The sequence below is a fragment of the Nannobrachium achirus genome, assembly GCF_963921795.1.
Source record: "Nannobrachium achirus genome assembly, chromosome: 6".
Lineage (NCBI taxonomy): Eukaryota > Metazoa > Chordata > Actinopteri > Myctophiformes > Myctophidae > Nannobrachium > Nannobrachium achirus.
This window is the reverse complement of record NC_137815.1, coordinates 42,911,154-42,932,758: the sequence shown is the minus strand read 5'-3', so window position 1 is coordinate 42,932,758 and position 21,605 is coordinate 42,911,154. Positions and strand designations below refer to the sequence as shown.

The window sequence follows — 21,605 nt, the reverse complement described above, 5'->3', positions numbered from 1 at the left end:
GAAGACATCCTACTGTGACCCTGCTCTCCACTGCCTTTCAACCAATCTGACTGCTGGCCCTGTTTGCTCCCTGGGAAACCGAACTGGATCGAAAGAGGACGGCAAGCATCAGAAAAGCGTCTGAGAGGAGTCATGGTGGCTGTGCTGCGGAGCGTGTTTTGGGGATTGTGGGTGCTTCTGCTCCTGGCTATGTGCATGGAGGGACAGGTGGAAGGATGCAGCTGCAACCCAGCTCATCCTCAACAGCTCTTCTGCGCTGCAGAGATAGGTAAGTTACTGAGCTGAGACCAGTGCTGCTGAGGCCATTTCACTTGTAGTCAAACAAGCTGCAAAGAGTAGAAACCCTGCTTTGTTGTTTATCTCTTCTAAAGTTGTACTTGAAAACCAATTTACCTATTTGTTTAAATTTCACAGTTCAGTTACAGTAGCTGAACGATTTGTACTTGAAAGCCCATTTCCCTATTTGTTTAAATTTCATAGTTCAGTTAGCTGAGTGATTTAATTTCATAATTTCTAAATGGAAATGGAAATAAACATTCTGGGTGTCATCGATTGATATGAAAATATAATGTAATCTTAACCTATTGTATCAGGTACCACACCTTGAAACTGCCACAGAGTTTTGTGGTTGAACTTTCTGTTATGGTTAATTGCATGGGCCCACAGTATTGTCTAAAACCAATGGCAGGTAATGAGCAGATCAATCATTGCTTCCTGTATTCTTTCCACAAAAGCTAGTGGCACAAAAACCTCTCAAATCTTCCCTATATTCTGTTATCTATCCTAATGTTTTCAATGGTCCTGCTCAAATTGCTCAAATTATTCTGCTGATACAAGTGCCTATCCAGTGAAAGAGGCAGACAATGTAGATTTTTGTCTCAAGGCTACATTCATTAATTCACTCTAATTATGCAGGTCAAAGGGGCTGATTCAGTTATGTTGCTGCTTGAATATAGATATTATATGATGGAAGTGTCATTGAGACATCTTAGTGAAGCATTGGCCACTTTATTTATTTTAAAGTATAGTGACCACTTTGTTTGCAGTGACACATCAATTCCTTGTATTTTATGATGGCTTTTCAATGTGTTTAATGGAGCGAAGTGTAGCACTTTATAAAACAAAGTTCTACTTGAGTGGCCTTCTTGGTGATTACATTTTGCTTCTTAGAAAATCAATACACCTGTGTCTGTCCCTGTGTTTCAGGGACATTTTCATACAGTATGTCCTTCTCTGTTTTCTCCTGAAAAACTAAGCCAAAACCAACACAGTGGGTTGACTTCGGGCCCTTGGCTCTGGTTTTTCTGAGGGCAGGAGTTTGATGTGTGTGTTTCTGTCAAAGGTTGCACACCAGCAGAGGAGAGGGAGAATGAAAAAGAAAGTGCACATTCTGTCTACACAAACACTTGATACAATATCTTTATGTTGTCAGACTGCACATTTTTCCCAATTAATCTAATATCTTGTTAACACGTTTCATTGTTTAAATATTTATGATATCCACAAACAAATGAAACAACTTTCAACCTGGTGTCCCTATTTTACAATTTGTTCAAAAGTCTTTCAAAAATAACAAGATGATCTACAAGCTTACAATGTGTCAGGATGCAAGGCAGTATGAGCTTTTGTGTGATACTGTTATACGATGAAGTACTGTATAACATTTGACATTTGTTTATGAGATAAACCAGCAACTATATTGTAACTGTCCAAGACGTTTAGACAGTGATTTGAGTTATTGAAAAATGCATTTCTTTTACAACTCAAGCCACTGTCTCAACTTCTGAGACAGTTACATACAGTACACTGATTTACAGCCAGTGCTTGCATAAAATAATATCCTATTAAGAGCTAATCAGAGATAACAGATTTAGCACAAATATCTTTCAATCATTTCAATTCTAATTTGTCTAAAATAAATTAAAACAGCTAATTGGAAAACTGTTTTCTAAACCTCTAAAATGCTAAATGAGATCTAGGTTATGGGAACACGAGGGCTGTATTTTTGGTTTTTAGGACAGAGTATTACATGCAAAGTGTGTCATCTGAATCTGATTAACCTGTGTATTTAAGCAAAGAAGAACTCACATTTCCACTATAGTAAGGGCAGCTCTGTAAACACAAGCATCAGGTGACACTGCAGTGTTATGCGTTGTGAGCTTGTAGATCAGCTATTATTAGCAAATAAATGTATTTTAGAGGGAAAAAAGAAAGGTCGATTAAGTGGTTTAAGTGGTTACAATTATGAAACAGTCTCTTGAAACCCCATGACAATGTTTTTGAATGGGAAGCTGGGAAAAGGTTTGTTTTATATGTGATGTTACGGCAACTTACTTATGATTTAACACTATACTGTATCTACTTTAACTATGCACTATTTTGATAGATTGTCACAAGCTCAAAGCATGTACTGTAACTGGAATTGGATTATTGTCTATTTTTGAATAACCAAAGTAGAAAATAGGGCTTAATTGGTTCATCTGAAAGTGAGGAATGTCTACGTATTTTGTGAACATAGATGGGAACATTGACAAAATAAGAAAGTAAATAGCGCATTGTTCACAACCCTCTGGCTACTGTACCCAAAGCTACCTGTACAGTAACTTGATTATATAAAATGTTGACCTATGCCGTTTGGTTTGCCCTTCTTTTAGGTGTTGCACTGTTGCATCATGGCTAAAACGTGAATGACGTGTACATCAATCACTGTCTTGGTTGTTGTGTAGAGCAGTGGCCTTCAGTTGACCTTACGATGTTGTCAGAGTCCATGAGCCTGTCTGAATGAAGCGGTACCGCCTAGTAATATGTCCCCTTGTCTGGACAATACCGTGACATTTCTCTGGCTGTTTTTGTGTACGTACGTTTGTGACGTGTGTGTGAGTGTGTGCATGCATTTGTTGGATGTAGGCCAGTTAGAGCCTCCCCTAAACCTACTCCAATTCTCTCTCTCTCTCTCTCTCTCTCTCTCTCTCTCTCTCTCTCTCTCTATCTATCTATCTCTCTCTCTCTCTCTCTCTCTCCCTCTCTCTCGACTTCATTTCCATGTCTATAGGCTCAGTCTAACGGTCTGCATACTAACAAAATCAATGTGAAAGCCCCGTTGACAGCGTAGCTTTGTGAGAATGACAAGGGTGCCGATTCATCAGCGAGTGTGGAAGTTACTTGCTGCATCTGTTCTCATGGTACGAGTTTGCAATATTTCTCTTGGGATGAGTGCAGCAATTAAGGGCAATTCACAGGCATTTTCACTCTGAAGGGCTACAGCTGTACAAAGTCCTGGTCGTGACAGTTTTGCGTTGAATGAGGCGACCCGGCCAGTTTGAGTCGGTTTGAATTGTATGAAGCTGCGAGGTAATGGGCTGCAAGAGGACACACTTTTGACATTACTTCTAAATCATGGCTGTGTTGTTTTTTCGCTGTCAAGAGGAACTATTTAAAGATCAGACTATTACAGGTGTATCACTATAGGGGGGGGGGGGGGTGGGGGGGGTAATCTAGGCCTTTGCTTTTGGTATACTGTACTCCCCCTCTGGCCATTCATGTTTATGAAATGCATGCATTTCCTTTTGGGGACAGTCTGATATGATTGGTATTTATGTTTGATAATATCTCAATTTACCAATTTAATTTAGAATGTATGTTAACCACATTAGCATCGCCTATTTTGGTAGTTTTTTTATAATTTATTTTTTTTAAATAAAAAAAATAATGAAAATCATTCAACCGATGCATTGTAAGCTTATAGATTTGTTGTTGTCCCTCAAAGTATAGGGCTTGAGTGATTAAGAAAATATTCAGTTTTTTGTTCGTTTTTTGATTTTCATATCGAACACTGACTATAGCAGAGTTTCAGACATTGTCTAGAATCATGTGCGTACTATGGACTGACAATGATTCAATGTGTTCATAACAAAGACCTCATCCAAGTATAGAAAGGAATGGTTTAAAAACTGTAATTAGAAATCACATGGGCAAAAGTATCTTGGAACATTGGACAACATGAAGAATCATTTATAACCCAGTTGTTATTTGTTATCTACTCTAGAATATACCAAGTGTCTGAAAGCAACATGCTGTATAGAGAGTGTGTGCAATGTTTCTCTCTGAATGGGCTAGGCAGCTCCTGAACAAAATAAAATTAGAATCAAAATAGTTGTTTATTATACGGATTGGTTGAATGCTTGATTCTGATTGGTCAATGGCTGAAATCAGCGGTGTGTTATTTCTTGATAATGACCGCTCCACTCTAACAGATCGATGCCTAATCAAGGGTTCAGAATTCAGATCACCTGGCTGCACTGTGTGAATGTTATGCCGTAAAAAAATGATTTTATTTGATCCTTGTTTTCCAAGGCGATGTTGCGCCCGGCGGATGCCCAGTGCAGCAGCACTGTGCGTACTGTAAGCAAAGGAAATACATTGTTTTGTTTTTACGTTTGGGTCAATTTGTGTATTTATTTATTAAGTAGCCGGGTAATGAGCAGGATAATGTCAGGTTCAGCGGTCATTATCGAGAAATAAAATCCTTTCAGGATGATAGCCACCTCTACTCCCTGTCAGGATTTTATTTCTCGATAATGACTGCTGACCCAGACGTCCCTTACGACAATTATAAAGGAGCTCTTCTTTACATGATGCTCTTAACGGCGGTGTTGGCAGATGCTCAGAGCTGGGTTGAGTTTGAGCCTGGGCTCCTCCTGGCTCAGTCCTCCTCCTGAGATTGTCCTTGAGCGAGACACCTATCCACAACTGCTTCCAACTGTGTTCAATAGACCAACACTGCTCCTAATCGTTAGGATCGAGTATAAATAGCAGGCATGTGCAAATGTTCTCATTCAATAACCCTAAAACAACTAAAGGAGGCATGAAACCCTTGGACGATTTGTTGTTTGTTTTCCAGATCAAGTTAAAAACAATAGGAAATTAGAACCACGGTAGGATAGTAAGCTAGTTGACCCTATGATTCCCATATGGTTCCTATACTTAGTCCCACCAGAATCAGAAACTTTATTGTCACATGATCACATCACAGCTTTACAGTTGTAAAACAGTGTGTGAAATTCGTTTTTGTGTAGTCATGGGCTACACTAAATATATATGCAGAAAATATATAACCTACGGTACAAGCTCACACGTTGCAATGTTCTCCCTAGAATAGGGATGCTAAAGTTCAAGCAGAAGCTCCAAAAGCTTAAAAAATGTTCACAGGGTGAGCAGTACTGCTGATTCATTTATGCATCGATTTATCGCTATTTCGGCTGCTGTATTTTGGGGCCGTACTTTTTTCTTTTTGGCCAGGCGTTTGGTGCCCCCGTGAGCTTGGTGCCCTGGTCTGCAGCCACTAAAGCATGTGCATTAAGCCAGGCCTGACTACAGGGAGATCAGTGCTGCACACTCAACTGACATTGTGGTGACTGGCTGCGAGCCTCCACCCGGGCTTGATATGAGATCTTGTGCGACACTCTTGTACAGTATGATGTAGGGTAGTAGGGTATTCGTATTCATAGCCTGACGCTCAGCCTCAATTTTCATTTAGTTTCACTAAATTATTCAGTCTGAAATCTCTCACAGTGCAGCCGTTTTATGAAATGAGGGCGTGGCCAAAGTGGGACTCTTTGGCGATACTGGCTCATCCCCGTCCCCATTGGGTTGATTAGATTCTCAACCGCAAAAACACTGCCCTCGACAGCGTCACCAGACCCTGAATCGCTTTGCCAGTCTATTTTATAGAATGAGTGTGGCTAGCGAATTCAGGGAATAAAGCAAGGCTAGGGCATTCATTTACGAAAAACAAACAATTGACATATGGATATACAAGGTTTTTGTGCGACAGCAATGATATGCTCCTGAGCAATTCACAGAACGAGTCAGATATTACCCGGTTGATTTTGAATCTATTTGTGATAATTGCAGCATTGCTGTTGCTCCTGCTACCCAGTACGCTTCAAAAACAAAAACAACTAGAAGCAGTGCTCTTCCGAGCACAGGTCTCCACCAGGCCACACAAATCGGCCTGTTATAGCGCCACCATGAGGCTGATTTAAAAAATGTGGGGCAGAGGTTCTGAATTAGCATCCAGGGAGTGTGTGTGCTCAGTTTGGCAGCGATCGGGCCAACGGCGCCGGAGATTAGCTGGTAACAACCAGGCCACACAAATCGGCCTGTTATAGCGCCACCATGAGGCCGATTTGAAAAATGTGGGGCAGAGGTTCTAGATTGGCATCCAGGGAGTGTGTGTGCTCAGTTTGGCAGCGATCGGGCCAACGGTGACTGAGATTAGCTGTTCACAAACTGCGAGGACGCACGCACGGACGGACGCACGGACGGACGGACGGACGGACGGACGGAGGGGAAAACATACTCTCCCTCAGCCTTCGGCTGGTGGAGACAACTAGAAGCAGTGCTCTTCCGAGCACAGGTCTCCACCAGGCCGTGCGTCCTGGTGGTGCTACTGTATAATAGGCCAATGTAAAAAGGGTGGCATATGTTCTTCACCTTAGATCTTTCATGGCAATCGGACGCTGCATGCATGATTTCAAGCATTGTGTTCCAAAAATGTGTTTTGCTAAAGTCTACCTGCTGGTGGCGCTATAACAGGACAATGTTAAAAAGGTAGCATTTGTTCCTTGACCTAGTGGGAATATGTGTGGCAAATGTCACGGTAATCGCAAGCTGCGTTGATGATTTGAGGCATTTTGTTCAAAAACGGAGCAGTCCTGCAAACTTTGGAAGCTAATATTAGCCAATCAGGATGGAATGTGAAATATCAGACGGATCGGACTTGATCACATGACTATAGAGATACTGTGTACAGATTTGCATGATTTTTGGATAAAATCTCAAGGAGTAATATCCAAAAATGTGTTTTACATAAGTCGGCCCAAAGGTGGCGCTATAAAAGGCTGATGTGAAAAATGCAGGGCAAAGGTTTATCCTTAGCCTCTAGGGAGTGCGCTTACAAAGTTTGAAACTGATCGGTGGAGTTATAGGTAAAACCACAAATCGGGCTGTTATAGCGCCACCATGAGGCTGATAAAAAAAAAAAAAGTGGCATTTCTTCCTCGGCCTTGTGGGAACGTGTGTGCGCGATTTCATGATAATTGCACTTTGCGTTTGTGATTTGAGGCATTTTGTTCAAAACGGCTCAATCCCACAAACTTTGGAAGCCAATCTTAGCCAATCAGGATGGAATATGCAAAATCGGACAGATCCGTGTCGATCACATGACTGTCGAGATATTGCCTACCGATTTGTAGGATTTTTGGACAAAATCTGTAAGAGTAGTGCACAGAAATGTGTTTAGCAAACATCGGCCACTAGTTGGCGCTAGAAAAGGCCCATTTGAGAAATTTAGGGCAGAGGTTCTAGATTGGCATCCAGGGAATGTGTGTGCTCACTTTGGCAGAGACCGTGCCAACGGCGACTGAGATTTGGCGTTCACAAACTGCGAGGACGCACGGACGCACGGACGGACACACGGACGGAGGGGAAAACATACTCTCCCTCAGCCTTCGGCTGGTGGAGACAAAAATACATTCTTCATCATTTAGATTTTGGTGACTGAAGTGAAACGTATGGCTCAAATGAAGGCCTGCTTATACTGTACGTTTAACAACAAACTGTGAGGGGAATGTTCTTGATCTGCACTGAGTTCTAAAAGAGTAGTTCTCCCCCAAAATGACTTATTGTCTCCACCAGCCGAAGGCATGGGGGAGAGTATGTTTTCCCCTCCGTCCGTCCGTGCGTGCGTCCGTGCGTGCGTCCGTCCGTCCGTCCGTCCGTCCGTCCGTCCGTCCGTCCGTGCGTGCGTCCTCGAAGTTTGTGAGCACCTAATCTCAGTCGCCGTTGGCCTGGTCGCTGCCAAAGTGAGCACACACATTCCCTGGATGCCAATCTAGAACCTCTGCCCTAAATTTTTCAAATGGGCCTTTTCTAGCGCCACCTAGTGGCCGATGTTCGCAAAACACATTTCTGTGCACTACTCTTACAGATTTTGTCCAAAAATCCTACAAATCGGTAGGCAGTATCTCGACAGTCATGTGATCGACACGGATCTGTCCGATTTTGCATATTCCATCCTGATTGGCTAAGATTGGCTTCCAAAGATTGGCTTCCAAAGTTTGTAGGATTGAGCAAAGTGCAATTATCATGAAATTGCGCACACACGTTCCCACTAGGCCGAGGAAGAAATGCCACTTAATTATTTTTAAATCAGCCTCATGGTGGCGCTATAACAGGCCGATTTGTGGTTTTACCTATAACTCCACCGATCAGTTTCAAACTTTGTAAGCACACTCCCTAGAAGCTAAGGATAAACCTTTGCCCTGCATTTTCCACATAAGCCTTTTATAGCGCCACCTTTGGGCCGACTTATGTAAAACACATTTTTGGATATTACTCCTTGAGATTTTATCCAAAAATCACGCAAATCGGTACACAGTATCTCTATAGTCATGTGATCAAGTCCGATCCGTCTGATATTCCATATGCCATCCTGATTGGCTAATATTAGCTTCCAAAGTTTGCAGGATTGCACCACCAGGACGCACAGCCTGGTGGAGACCTGTGCTCGGAAGAGCACTGCTTCTAGTTTTCTATCATTTACCCACCCTGTGATGGCTTGAAAAAAATATTCAGAATGATTTATAGTAAAACTTGATGGGAAAAAAAAGAAAAAGAAAAACACGCTCATAGTATAATCTCGTGTCCCATACTGTATCCAGTCATATGCTCATATTCTGTAATAGAATGTTAAACTTCAAGCTATCACGGGGTGATTAAACTCCTTTAACACAAGTTCACAAATGTAATGCCAAGGTGTTTAGTACACTAACTACACAAGCCAAACCTCAGCCTGGGTCTCTCTCTGCTTGTTTGTATGTTTGAGCCACCTGTGTTTGTGTCACGTGTGTGCTTGACTATCTTTGTACCATTTAAGACCTATGTATTGTGCCTGTGAGACTGATATTAACCACACTATACAGTTGCTACTGATTGTACTCACAGACAAACAGACAGTCTGATTTATTCAAATAGACAGACGAGTAGAAAATAACTCTCAGAGTTAAACTAATACTCAAAACAAAAGCACTCGTCCTTGTGTGAAAAACCTCTCTGGCTGCAGCGCTGTTGTATGGCTATGTGATGAAAGAAGCAAAAACAAGGACATGGTTTGCTTAGCTGTGTCTTGGGGTAAGGGTTAGGGGTGCAGCTGGGCCACTTTTATTCTCGCTCTCTTTCTCTCTCTCTGTCTCTATCTTCCTTTCTCTCCCATTCCTCTCTTTCATTCTCTCCCTGTCTCTCCTGTGCACCCACAGGGGAGCGTTCTCTCTATTCCATGGAGAACAATGTGGAAGGAATGACAATTATGTGGTTGTGTTTGAAGAGAATTCCTCACAGGCCATGGATATTAGTCTGGATTCACGAAATGTTTCCACCATGCCTTCTCCGTGTCACTACTAGCGTCACGGTCCGGAACACAGTTCGAGTTTGTGTACGTTCTAAACGTAGACATTAAGGAGAGGAGAAGATACTTTGATGTAACAGTCAAACAATATACACTGTAGCAAGCTCAGTTATAAGGGTACATAATTCTTCTGACTGGGGAAGAACTGATCATGAGCAATCATGACATGTTTGTTGATATTGTTTGACCTACCGGTATGTTCCCTTTTGAGCAAAGTAGACTACAATAACTCTGAAGTACCCTGACTCCACATTGCATATTTAGTGCTGCTGTGTACGATTCGTTTTTTAATTGAACAATTCAGAATCAAGTTTTTTGAGTGGTGCCAACCGCTCAAATACGTGACTTTGTGTGTATAACTATGGGGGGATAATATGTACGTCCCTATCCGTATGTCCCTTTTCTTTGGACAATATAATGATGAGCACATGTGTATGTAATCATCATACAGATCTTAGCGTGCTACTCAAACCCCCACTGTTTCTTCAGTATTATTTAGTGTGGAGTGAGCACCGCTCACTTCACATAGGTGTGATTTTTTATTAAATCAACAATTTGATTAACCACTTAAGTGTTTTATACTTTGCTGCACAACGGTGTCATGCTCAAATAGTAATAATAATAATAATAATAACTTGGATTTATATAGCGCCTTTCAAAAAACCCAAGGCGCTTAACAAAACATAAACAATCACGTTATTGTCCAAAAGCCAGAATAAATAAGTGTCTCTTCAGTGCGGACTTGAAAGAGTCCAATGTTGGCAGCTGGCGAATCGCCATGGGGAGGGAGTTCCAGAGGGTTGGGGCCGCCACACTGAAGGCTCTGTCCCCAAGGGTCCGCTTTTTGCTGGGAGGGACAGTGAGGAGCCCCAGGTCAGCAGATCTCAGGTTGCGCTCAGGAGAGTAGTCCTTGAGGAGGTCTGACAGGTACTGTGGGGCTAGGGCATGGAGGGCTTTATAGGTGAGGAGGAGCAGTTTGTACGTGATGCGGAACTTGACCGGAAGCCAGTGGAGGTGTTTGAGGGTGGGGGTGATGTGCTGCCAGCGTCTGGTACGAGTGAGCACTCTGGCAGCTGAGTTCTGGACATACTGCAGTCTGTCCAAGACTGAGTTGGGGAGACCGAACAAGACACCGTTGCAGTAGTCCAGACGGGAGGAGATGAATGAGTGAATGAGTGTTTCAGCAACGGAGTCTGTGAGTGATGGCCGGAGTCTGGAAATGTTTTTCAGGTGGAAGAAGGCGGATCTGGTGACGGATTTGATGTGGGATTGGTAGGAGAGAGTAGAGTCCAGGATGACACCCAGGTTGCGAACCTCGGTGGATGGAGAGATGGAGCAGCCATCCACCTGGAGGAGAAAATCCCCAACCTTCTGAAGCTGCGCCTTGGGACCCATGACCATGAGCTCTGTTTTCTTACTGTTGAGTTTGAGTAGATTGATGGTCATCCAGGTTTTTATTTCGTGCAGGCAGTTGACTATGGACTGTGGAGGGAGCAGAGTGGTTGGTGTAGTGGTGAGATACAGCTGGGTGTCATCAGCGTAGCAGTGATAGTGTAGACCATGGTGGCGGATGATATGACCAAGTGGGCTCATGTAGATGGTGAACAGGATAGGACCTAGTACCGAACCTTGTGGCACACCATGGTTCACTGGGGCTGGCTGGGAGCTGGATCCATTTATGGAGACAAACTGTTGCCTGTTGGACAGGTATGAGTGGAACCAGGAGAGAACAGAGCCGGTGATGTTGAGGTGGGTGGAAAGGCGGTTGAGGAGGATGGAATGGGAGATGGTGTCAAACGCTGCAGAGAGATCCAGCAGAATGAGGATACTGATGTGGCCAACATCAATAGTGAAATAAGCCCATCTACAAGCTCGCATCGCAGTGTAGTATGTTTTGCCTATAATCAAAAGAGATCGATTCATAATTGATAATTGTAATACTAGTGATTAAATCGACTAGTTTAATTAACTGTTGCACCCCTACTACATAGGGATGCATGGGACCAATGGATTGAATATACAGGTCAGGTGGGCACTATAGGGACATCTGGGCACCTTGATGTAAAATTGGCTATTTTGTCCAAAATGTAATTTTTTTTAATATTTGAAGTAAAAGGAAGTATACATGATGTGATCATGCATGGTACATCATTATCAGACTAAATTTTACCCTTCAACTTCTTGTTCATGTGTTGCTGAGATTCTTCAAAGTTACCAAGAACTGCAGTAGACTACAGCGGAAACGTGTGTGAATTGGTGCTAATTGGCGTTGCTGTTATGTATTTTTAATCTATTTTTGGAAAATGTAGCTTCCATTCCTCACTTTCCATGTCCGCCGTTGGGGAGCGTTTGGATATGTACACTCACTGGGAGGCGGGAGCGCACTCATGTGTTGGATATTGGTACCAGTGCGCTCAGTGCAAGTCCCAGTGAACATATCCAAACGCTCCCTAACGCGGGACTAAACTTTGCATACAGCTTAGCCACAATTTCCTGCGTTCACGAAAGGGAAGCCGGGTGGGGAGGATAATTGTATACAGGTCAGGTGGGCACTATGGGGACATCTGGGAACCTTGATGTAAAATTGGCTATTTTGTCCAAAATGTATACTTGAAAAATGGTCTTAAGTAAAGGGACGTATACATGATGTGAACATGCACGGTACATCATTATCACACTTAATTTTATCCTTCAACTTCTTGTTTATGCCCTAAAATGACAGATATAGAGGTTTTGTAGCAATTTGTACTTTATTTATAACTGTCGAATGTTGAAGCATGTACTCACATACTTTCTTTTACTTAAGACCATTTCTTAAATTATTTTATTTTTTAAACATTTGCGTCAAGGTCCCTAGTGCCCACCTGACCTGTTACCAGATGATCACTGTCCCTGCACTAGTGACTGCTTCCAGTTGCTCAGTGGGGGACTGAACTGGGAGGTATAGCGTGTTACTTCCTTCTAGGGAAACTCCAGTCCGCACTGTCAGATGAAAAGCAATCTGGCTAGCCAGTTTTGTCCACACCTTCCAAAAGCAGGTAGAGGTCAGCCGTAACAAGGGACCACAGCACAAGGGAGATTGGGCAGAATGTCTAAATTGGGAGGAAAAAGTAAAAGAATGAATGACACCTGTGGCATTTAGCACTGACGGTATGGTCTTTTCACTGTCCCTCCATGGATACATTGTTTTGAAGCCTGCATAGAGTGCGTGCCTGCGTGCGTGTGTGTGAACTGTGTTTAATGTGAGTACACAGGCAGCCAACTACTTGTTATTCTGCATGGGTTTTGATTTCTCTCCCAGAGGAGAGGAGGGACACATCCCCTATCATTACAGAGGGGGACTGCTGGATTGTCCATGGTGGGAGAGAGGGTGAAGGACAAAAGCAACAGAAGGGGTGAGATAGACAACGGGAGGGGGGGGGGGGGGTTAAGATGGGGACAGGGATGAGCAATCGGTCTATCTTTGCTAGATTTTGGGGACAAAAGAATGGAAGTAACATTAGTCTGACTCAATCCTCGTATAGTCTAAAGAAGGCAGGAAAACACTCCCACAAGGCGAAATGCAGCGTCAATCAATTATCAGAGTTGCGTTTTATATAAAAATGTGGTCCATCACAAATGATGTATTATCTGTTTACAAAAACGTAAGCATTGATTGGGCTACAATAGTTCAAGACAGTTACATAATCTGATTCAGAGGTAATCATGCACTGCAAGTTGTATCATCTAATATAACATTGTTACCCTCAGGTTAATTAGGGAGTATTTGTCCCGTATTTATTTGGCATTTCATTCAAATCCACATTCCATTCCTTTGCAGTGATAAGGGCAAAGATCTCTGGAGAGAAGATTGTGTCGCCTAGCAACAGCTCGTCTCCTTACATGAAGATGATTCAGTATGGGATCAAGATGATTAAGGTGAGATTCCTGCTGGACTACTGCTTCTCAACAGCAACCATCAGTCCTTGGGCGTTGGGGGGTCCCCATGGGGTCCTTAACTAAATGACTGATACAGCAGGAGGCAAATGGACACTTCAGAGATCTCAGACTCAAACTTTTATCAATTGGGGTTCGGTGGTGGTTTAGAATTGCTGGTTTTGTGGCTCAACTGCTGCACTACACTAGGTTTTGTGTTGCTGTGGAACAGGTTTGATATGTGCAAAGATGTTCAGCCTCCAACATGGTGTATCTGTCTTTTATGCAAATGTCAGACAAGCTCACTGCACAGCTTGTGTTGAGTGTTAATTTAAAGCTGGAAGTGTTTAAAGTGTGAAGCTGAATCTGGAAGAGACCATCTTTGCACTTCAAGCATTAAATGAACGCTGTGTTTTCAGCCGTGTGTAACAAATGAGCTTGCCTACGATATTTGCATAGATTATGCAAATATGAACATGAACATGGGATTAAAAGTAGTGTATACAGTATTTAACATGTGCACTACTAACCCCCTTCACTCTCTGGCTGTCTAGATGTTCAAAGGCTTTGACAAGGCAAAAGATATCCAGTTTGTTTACACACCGGTCTTCTCTTCTTTATGTGGCGTCAAACTGGACCCCAACAATAAAGCAGGATACCTCCTGTCAGGTACAGTGCACAATCATAATAATGAAATGTACTGTATCACAGTGCTTTCAGTGGGATTATGGAATGTAAAACGAGTTTGTCCACTGTGCAGTGCACCTAACCTGACTCCACCAGGTGGTGGCGAATCAAGTTCCTCATACATCCTCCACCTGGAACCGCTCAGATCAGGGGTCTTCAACGTTTTCAGGCCAAGGACCCCTTAGTTGAGAGAAAAATTAAGCAGGGACCCCCAAAACCTTTTCATAGATTCCATATAGTTTAATTGTTATAGTTCAACAGCATAATCATCAGTGTATTTTGGATTCATGTCTTGACCTTTCACTCTGTACTTAGTCTGCTCTTTTTCCCCTCTACACCAAACCTCTTTGCCGAAAATAGACGATCTACAAGGTCACAACGCCTCGCAGCGTGAGGCGGTGTGAGCTTGTAGAGCTGCTATTTTTGGCCAAAGTTCTCAGAATATGGACGCTAGGGTTCAAATGGTTAATATAAAAAAGGACACAATTATTTGGAGGACCCCCTGTAGTAACTCTGAGGACCCCCTAGGGGTCCCGGACCCCCTGTTGAAGACCCTTGGCCCAGAGATTGGTGCTACAGCGCCCGGTTCGAACCAATCAGCGGCAGCTACGGGCGGGATCTGAGCGAGACCAGGTGTGACACAATCAAGAAGCGCCTGTTGAAGTTGCACTGTAGCTCTTTCACTATTCATCTTTGCCATTACGTCGCTGTACCCCGCGCCCCTCCTCGATCCCCTTCGGGGGACCACAACGTGAAATGCGTTTGAAAAAAGAGGCTTGCTTTTTGTGTTTACTTTCCTGCCGGCACAGGTACTACTGTATATGTCATGCAGACACGTCAATATGAGTGGTTGGAGTTAGCACGCCCAGACTGTGATATACCGACGGTCCCATCCAATCACCTGCCAAATAGCTTGAAAAAAGGTACAGCCTTCTTCAGTGGTTGGTCCTCCTGAGCGGTTACAGATGGAGGCTGTATGAGGAACTCAATACAGGATACAGTGCACCTGGCTTGCATTAATAGGTGTTTTTTGCTAAATGCATGTTTAGTAAGTAAGTAGCCTTGGGAACCAATGGTTTTCCAGCCATGTGGCCCATAGCTCAAGAGCCTATCCCGTTTCGTGGTGTGAGGCAGCTTGATGTACAAGTACGCCCCCTGAGACATGACTCTACTGTACAGTATACTGTTGCAGGGACTTACCCGCAATCCAACCCTAGATGCTGACTCTTTCTGAGTGCCAAGCAGGGAGGCATTGGGAACCATTTTTATACTCTTAGATATGACCCAGGGATTGAATCCTTACCTCCCAGTCTGAGGGCGGACACTGTATAGTGTGTATATGATTTTTGCCAGACCCATGAAATGGGTAGGCCTACATAAGCAAATTTCGGTCTGTCCGGGTTTTCTATATAAAGGGTATATATGATGATGACATGATGATGACATGCCTACAAAAGGCATGATGTCATAAATGATGATGACAGACAGGGGGTCTGGCACAACCAGGTTGACCTGGTCTAGTTTTTTATAGACGAGTGATGATAGGTTCTTGGTTTACCTATGATCCTAGATTACTATTTCTATGCATTTGATGACCTTGAGTTTGCCCCTCTTACTGTTAATCGCTCTGGATTAGCGTCTGCTAAATGCCTAAATTGTAAATTGGACACTCTAACCACATGGCCACTGAGCTAGTTAATGCATGTTTAATGTAGGTCAAATGTGACTTAGCTGTGATGTCCCTAAACAGGAAGCATGTGGAGTGATGGGAGGATTTCTATCGGCCAGTGTGACCTGGTGGAACCGTGGGACAACCTCTCAATGTCTCAGAAGAAGAATCTCAACTACAGATACCAGACAGGCTGTGAATGCAGAGTGAGTGGAACTTCAACACTAACCCAGATGGAGCCAACAATTAAACCGGGAACCGGGTTTCCCAAGTAGCCGCTCTACCTCCCAAGCTATAGTACTACAGCCCCGGTTCAAACATATACTGTACACATCAGGTTAACTCTTCACCATACTAAAGAGCAGTTTTATGAAGAGATCTATCTATTCACTCATCCTCCCATACAGGTATAAAGTATATAGCTATCGGTAAACATTTTATTTTATAATTGAGGATAGTTTAGTCTCTAGCTATCCTCAGTTATAAAATATAGCATGCGTCTTCAAAATGTCTGTCCACCCCTCCACTGCCAGAATGAATGAATGAATGAATGAATGAATCAATCAATCAATCAATCAATCAATCAATCAATGTACGGTATGCATCTTTCCACAGATTAACACCTGCTACACAGTACCATGTGCCTCTACAGGAGAGAATGAGTGTCTCTGGACTGACTGGTTACTAGACAACAGCCTAAACGGGGAGCAGGCACGCCAGTATGCCTGCATCCGTCGTTCTGATGGGTCCTGTAGCTGGTACCGGGGCGGACCGCCCCCTGAGAAGGACTTCCTGGACATGACTGACCCCTGACCATCATCTTTCTATCCCTGACCTCCTCCCTATAATGTCAGACTCAAGACTAGGGCAATGTTTCTCCTCCACCTTGGCTGTTACAGCATCAGCTACTGATGCTAACGTTAAGTGAGATGTAAATTACGAGGTGACATCATTGAAAAGCCGCACAGATTTATGCTTTGTTGCGTGCTGTTGTCAAAAATAGCCAATCTACAAGCTAACAACGCGCCTCAATGCAACGTGTTGTGAGCTTGTAGATCGACAATTTCTTGTCACGCAACACAATGTGCAACACAAGGTTTTCAGGAGCACAAATCATTATGATTGGTTGGTGTCAGCTACTACATGGGCGTCAACATTTCAATAACAGTTCAGTGCTTTGTAATGCAGTAGTATTATCCCTGCTCAGCTTTTGTCCCTTGTTGCCCCGGCCCTTGTTGTTACGCACAAATAAAGAAGACAGAAAATGGTCCACTTCAGAGCGAGTTCTGCTAAACCTCTGAAGAGACTGACAGTAAACACATATCTGCTAAATGTTTCAAAATGTAATAGGAGTAATTTCTTTCATTCAACTGTCACCACACAGCAAATCAAAACACTGTCAACACAAAGCTAAATTAAAGCGATTACGGTCTAATACAGGCTCCTCCAGCCGGCACGATGCAGTCCATGCCTTTTTACAGGATATTACAGTCAAATCAAATTTCTATGACTCTTTGCAGCAACACTGCCTCTTTCATCTGTAATTGTGGGCTTCTTTTTACTATTGTCCCGCTGTTATGATGTCATGATTACAATGGTCATGAAACTATGATATCATGACACTAGCAGTCATGGAAATAATATCAATATATATGTAGTATCAGGACCACTACGAACAAACATCTAACACTTGTACAGTACTGTACAGTATGTTTGTATGTAAGTTACTCTCCAATGATCTGCCATGATGAAAATGTAAATACTGTATCTAATTGAGAATTAACATTTCAAAGGCTAACACCATCTTGACTAGGATAGAGAGTTTTTATCTTGTGTTTTTTATTATTTGAATTTTATTATTCTTTGTTACTTCCTGTGCCAAAAATCTAATCTGGCGCTTTAACAACTGCATCTCCACCCATAGAAGCCAATGTCTTTGTAAACTCGCTAGAGGACATTATGGGATAGGACTGGATCAAATTCACATTTCATTTGATGATGGTTCAAAGCAGAACTATGGGGAAAAACAAGTGAGAAGAAAAGAAAAGAAAGCTGGTGTTTATTTGCATTGCATAGATTCAATTAAATGTGAATTGATTGGAATACTTTACTGAAGTCAAGCAGCTTTATGTTAATGCAAACTGTACTTATACATACTCTCTCTCTCTCTCTTAAAATGTGATAGATCTCGTTTCATCGCAAATTTAAAATGTTCATACTGAAAAGCCCAATAATTGCCTTTAGCGACTGCAATGAACACAATGCATTCTTGCAAAGCTGTATGACTTGAGTAAACCGTTACAGAATTATTTCTTGTTCAATTTGTTGTTTTATATTGAAAGGATTGCTTGGGTTTGTATTTATGTCTCTGTTTCTGTCAATATAGAGTTTTCTATTTCAATGTACCAAAAAAAGATTGTATATAAAACGTATCAATACATTATTGGGTCTTTTTTCTTTTCTTTCTTTTGGCCCAAATGAAGACTGAACATGCATACACACATTATACAAAACAATGGGAAACCCATTACTTCAGTGTCTTCAAAAGTTGGTCATTACATAGGTCAGGGGTGGGCAACTTTGATGATGGTGAGGGCCACTATACTTCCACCTTCACTGCAGAGGGCCACATTGCATATTGCTACGTCCTACTTTGTCATAGTGTCGCATATAATAGAAGCAAAATTAGCAGATCAAAGACAAAAATAGCAAAAATAGCAGATCAAAACGCATCGCAGCTTGTAGATCGGCTATTTTTGCTTTTTTTTTATTAGAATCCTGAATTATCTTTTGTTATTTCTTAATTGGAATCCTGAAATGTAACATTTTGATTTAATTTCAAAGGCATTTAGTTATATACTCATGTTAACTTTATGAACCTAAATACAAATACATTGGACATAAAATACATTTTAACTCATTTCCTGCGATCCCTGTCGAAACCGGAGATTTCCCGCTGTACCACTCTGCTATGCCCGAGGAGCCCGAAGATTTAATTAGCTTTAATCATTATGAAACAATTAAAAGTATGGTCACTGTATTTAGCCGCTTCGGAGACCGCATCCTAACTGTATCCGGTCGTATTTCCTGTTTAGACCGGATCTAGGTTTCCATATCCGGTGTGAGAGCCAATCATAACTCCCGGCCCATAAGTTTACATGTAAACAAGGAAGCATCCTGCTCGGCCATATCATCGTCTTTTTTCATGCGTTTTTTTATTTATTTGATAGCTGTTTGATTCTTGTGCCCGCCTGGCATATGATCCGCGCACATATCGTCTGCTATGTGCGCGAACGTGTCCACGTGTTACCATAGCGCACAGCTGGCTGTGTCCAATGTAAATACTGGCGAAAACAGCAGGATACTGCCTGGCAACGGATTTGTCTATTCCAATGGATTTTTTTTTATTCGAAAGCTGTCATCTTGTCTACCGGTCTACTACATGAGTCGCGCACAGATCATGCGCTATGCGTGCACATGCCCACGTTAAATGGTAAGGACAATTTGGCAGGAAAACAGTTCAGCCTTTGTTTAAAATAGCAGCATATGAGTTAATACTACTATACTAGTCATTAAGCTACTAATATAGACTGACGGAATTAAAGCAGGTCATGTTTGGAATTGTAACAGCTGAAATCAATAATAAATCAGTATTCCGGTATTAACCTGCGGGCCGCATTAAGTGAAGGTGGGGGCCGCATGTGGCCCCCGGGCCGCCAGTTGCCCATGTATGCAGTAGGTGATAAACATTCCTTACCATGTCCTTATGGTTAGGGTAGAAGGTCTGATCGATCAGAGGGAATTTATCTGACCCCAGTCTCTTCTGGCTATTGATTAGCTGGCCAAACTGTAGAGACAGAGAAAGAAATGAAAGTGTGAAGAGAATGAGTGAGTGAGATAAATAGAGAGAGAGAGAGAGAGAGAGAGAGAGAGAGAGAGAGAGAGAGAGAGAGAGGAGGTGAGATTATACTTATTCATCATTCATGACATTGTATCGAATTGTCAACTTATCTTTGATCAAGAGAGGGGTCACAGGGAGAATAGAAATGTAAGATTTGATTTGTAAAAAGTAAATGCTTAACAACTAGGCAAGCTCAAATCACATCATGGTGAAATGTGTTGTGGTACCTGTTGATTGGCTACTTCCATGGGACACAAATAGTCTAAAATAGGGCTTACAGTAAGTATTGTGCTGGCTTCCCTGTGTCTCTGCCATTGGTAGAAAAAGTACTAAATCTTTTACTTAAGTAAAAGTATCAATGCTGCAATGTAGAAATAATCTGTTACAACTAAGTTAAATTCTGGAATTCAATATGTACTTGAGCAAAAGTACAAATATCAAGTATTGGTATCAAAATGTACTTACAGTAAAATACCAAAAGCAGAAAGTACTCATTATGCAGAAGATAAAGGTACATCAAAATTAAGTACAGTACTTGAATAAATGTGCTTAGTTACTTTACACCACTGGTCTCTGCAATGCATAGCAGACTGGATACCACACTCTGGAGGTCTGCTTAAGATCAGCTTTAAGATCTTTAACCACTTACAGCCCACGGCTTGTCACTGAGGTTGTAGATAGACTCCAGTGAGTTGACTGAGGGGACACCAGCGTACTGCAGTCCGATGATCATGTTCTTAAAGTCCTCGTTCTGGGCCATGCTGAAGGCATGCTGGCGCACCAGGACAAAGTCAGGCCTGAATGACCTGCAAGGCAAGGAGAGCGGAGATAATTAAAAACAAAACAAATCAAACTTTATTTATAGGACATTTCATACAGCAAGAACTGAATGCACTTCAGGGAAAAAAATAAGTAAGAGGATAGAAACAAACTACTACTAGGCCTACTACTACTACTACTGGTACTTCTACGACTACTATACTTTCTAGTTTATTGAAAATAAATTCAAAAAGATTAAAAAAAAAACACAAGAAAGCCCATGGGCTTGTTTCCATTGCGATCCTTTTGGGGAAGGGGGGTAAGTCAGATACCAGAGTATCATGAACCATGATACTGGCATGGCAGAATTTTTATGTAGCAACTATAAGGCTGCTGAACCAAACCTTAGAACAAAACCAAGTCTGCTGCCAGAGCTTAACTGATTTGCATTTTACTGACGCACTTTTAATATCGTTTTATGTAACATATTACTGATTTTACACTATACAGTACTGATTGCACTTTATTTTATTACAAGATACTGATTTTACATCATAGGCTTTACATTCCCTATTGCTTATCTTTTAATATCTTCTTGAGCTGCAAATGTGGAAGCCTGCATAAACAAGAATTTGTTAAGACGCCTCAAGGCGACAAGCAATCTCGCCCTAAAGGGTGAGGTCGCGCCATGTCTTGGCCGTCTGGCCAGTGATGTACAGGTATATCGGACCGGTTACCCATATATGGAGACCCTGGAACCCATATATGGAGATCCATGTACTGTATATGGAGATATCCTGTGAGACCCCAAACATGCTTACTCAGTTATTCGTTATGCGAAAATCCTATGATGTCTATCACATCTGACATCATACATACAATCTCTTTTATGCCCATACATGGAGATCCTTGTCTGGGCATTCCCATATGAAGTACTGTTGGATATGGGCTTAATATTGATGACATCAGGGATCTCCATATATTGGCATAAAAGGGATTATGTTAGAGTGGTTCCCATGACATCACACAGTGATGTCAAAGCGTGATGTCAGAGCGGCAAACCCATAGACTGTAAAAAGGTATGCACGTCCAGACAGACGGAGTCAGCATGTGCCGTTTCACAAACTAACAACAACAAAAAAATACATTAAACAAATAAAATAAAAGCAACGCCAAAAAAGGTGTGTTTTAAGATACATTTTACAAAG

At 42.2% G+C, this 21,605-nt stretch overlaps 2 protein-coding genes across 2 annotated transcripts in view; one reads left to right on the top strand and one right to left on the bottom strand.

Moving 5' to 3' along the window:
• syn2b (synapsin IIb) overlaps nt 1–21,605 on the bottom strand; it is a gene marked incomplete at both ends in the record, with an annotated part of 110,248 nt that overhangs the window by 19,304 nt on the left and 69,339 nt on the right. Inside the window, 2 exons of the mRNA XM_080727529.1 lie at nt 19,495–19,584; nt 20,288–20,444. Coding sequence (XP_080583655.1) covers nt 19,495–19,584; nt 20,288–20,444 — 247 coding nt within the window. The remainder of the gene's footprint in view (nt 1–19,494; nt 19,585–20,287; nt 20,445–21,605) is intronic.
• LOC308286341 (metalloproteinase inhibitor 4-like) lies at nt 133–16,550 on the top strand (the record flags this gene model as incomplete). The annotated part of the gene is made up of 5 exons (XM_080727338.1): nt 133–268; nt 13,287–13,384; nt 13,936–14,050; nt 15,819–15,943; nt 16,353–16,550. 5 exons carry the CDS (start codon nt 133–135, stop codon nt 16,548–16,550), a joined length of 672 nt encoding a protein of 223 aa, XP_080583464.1.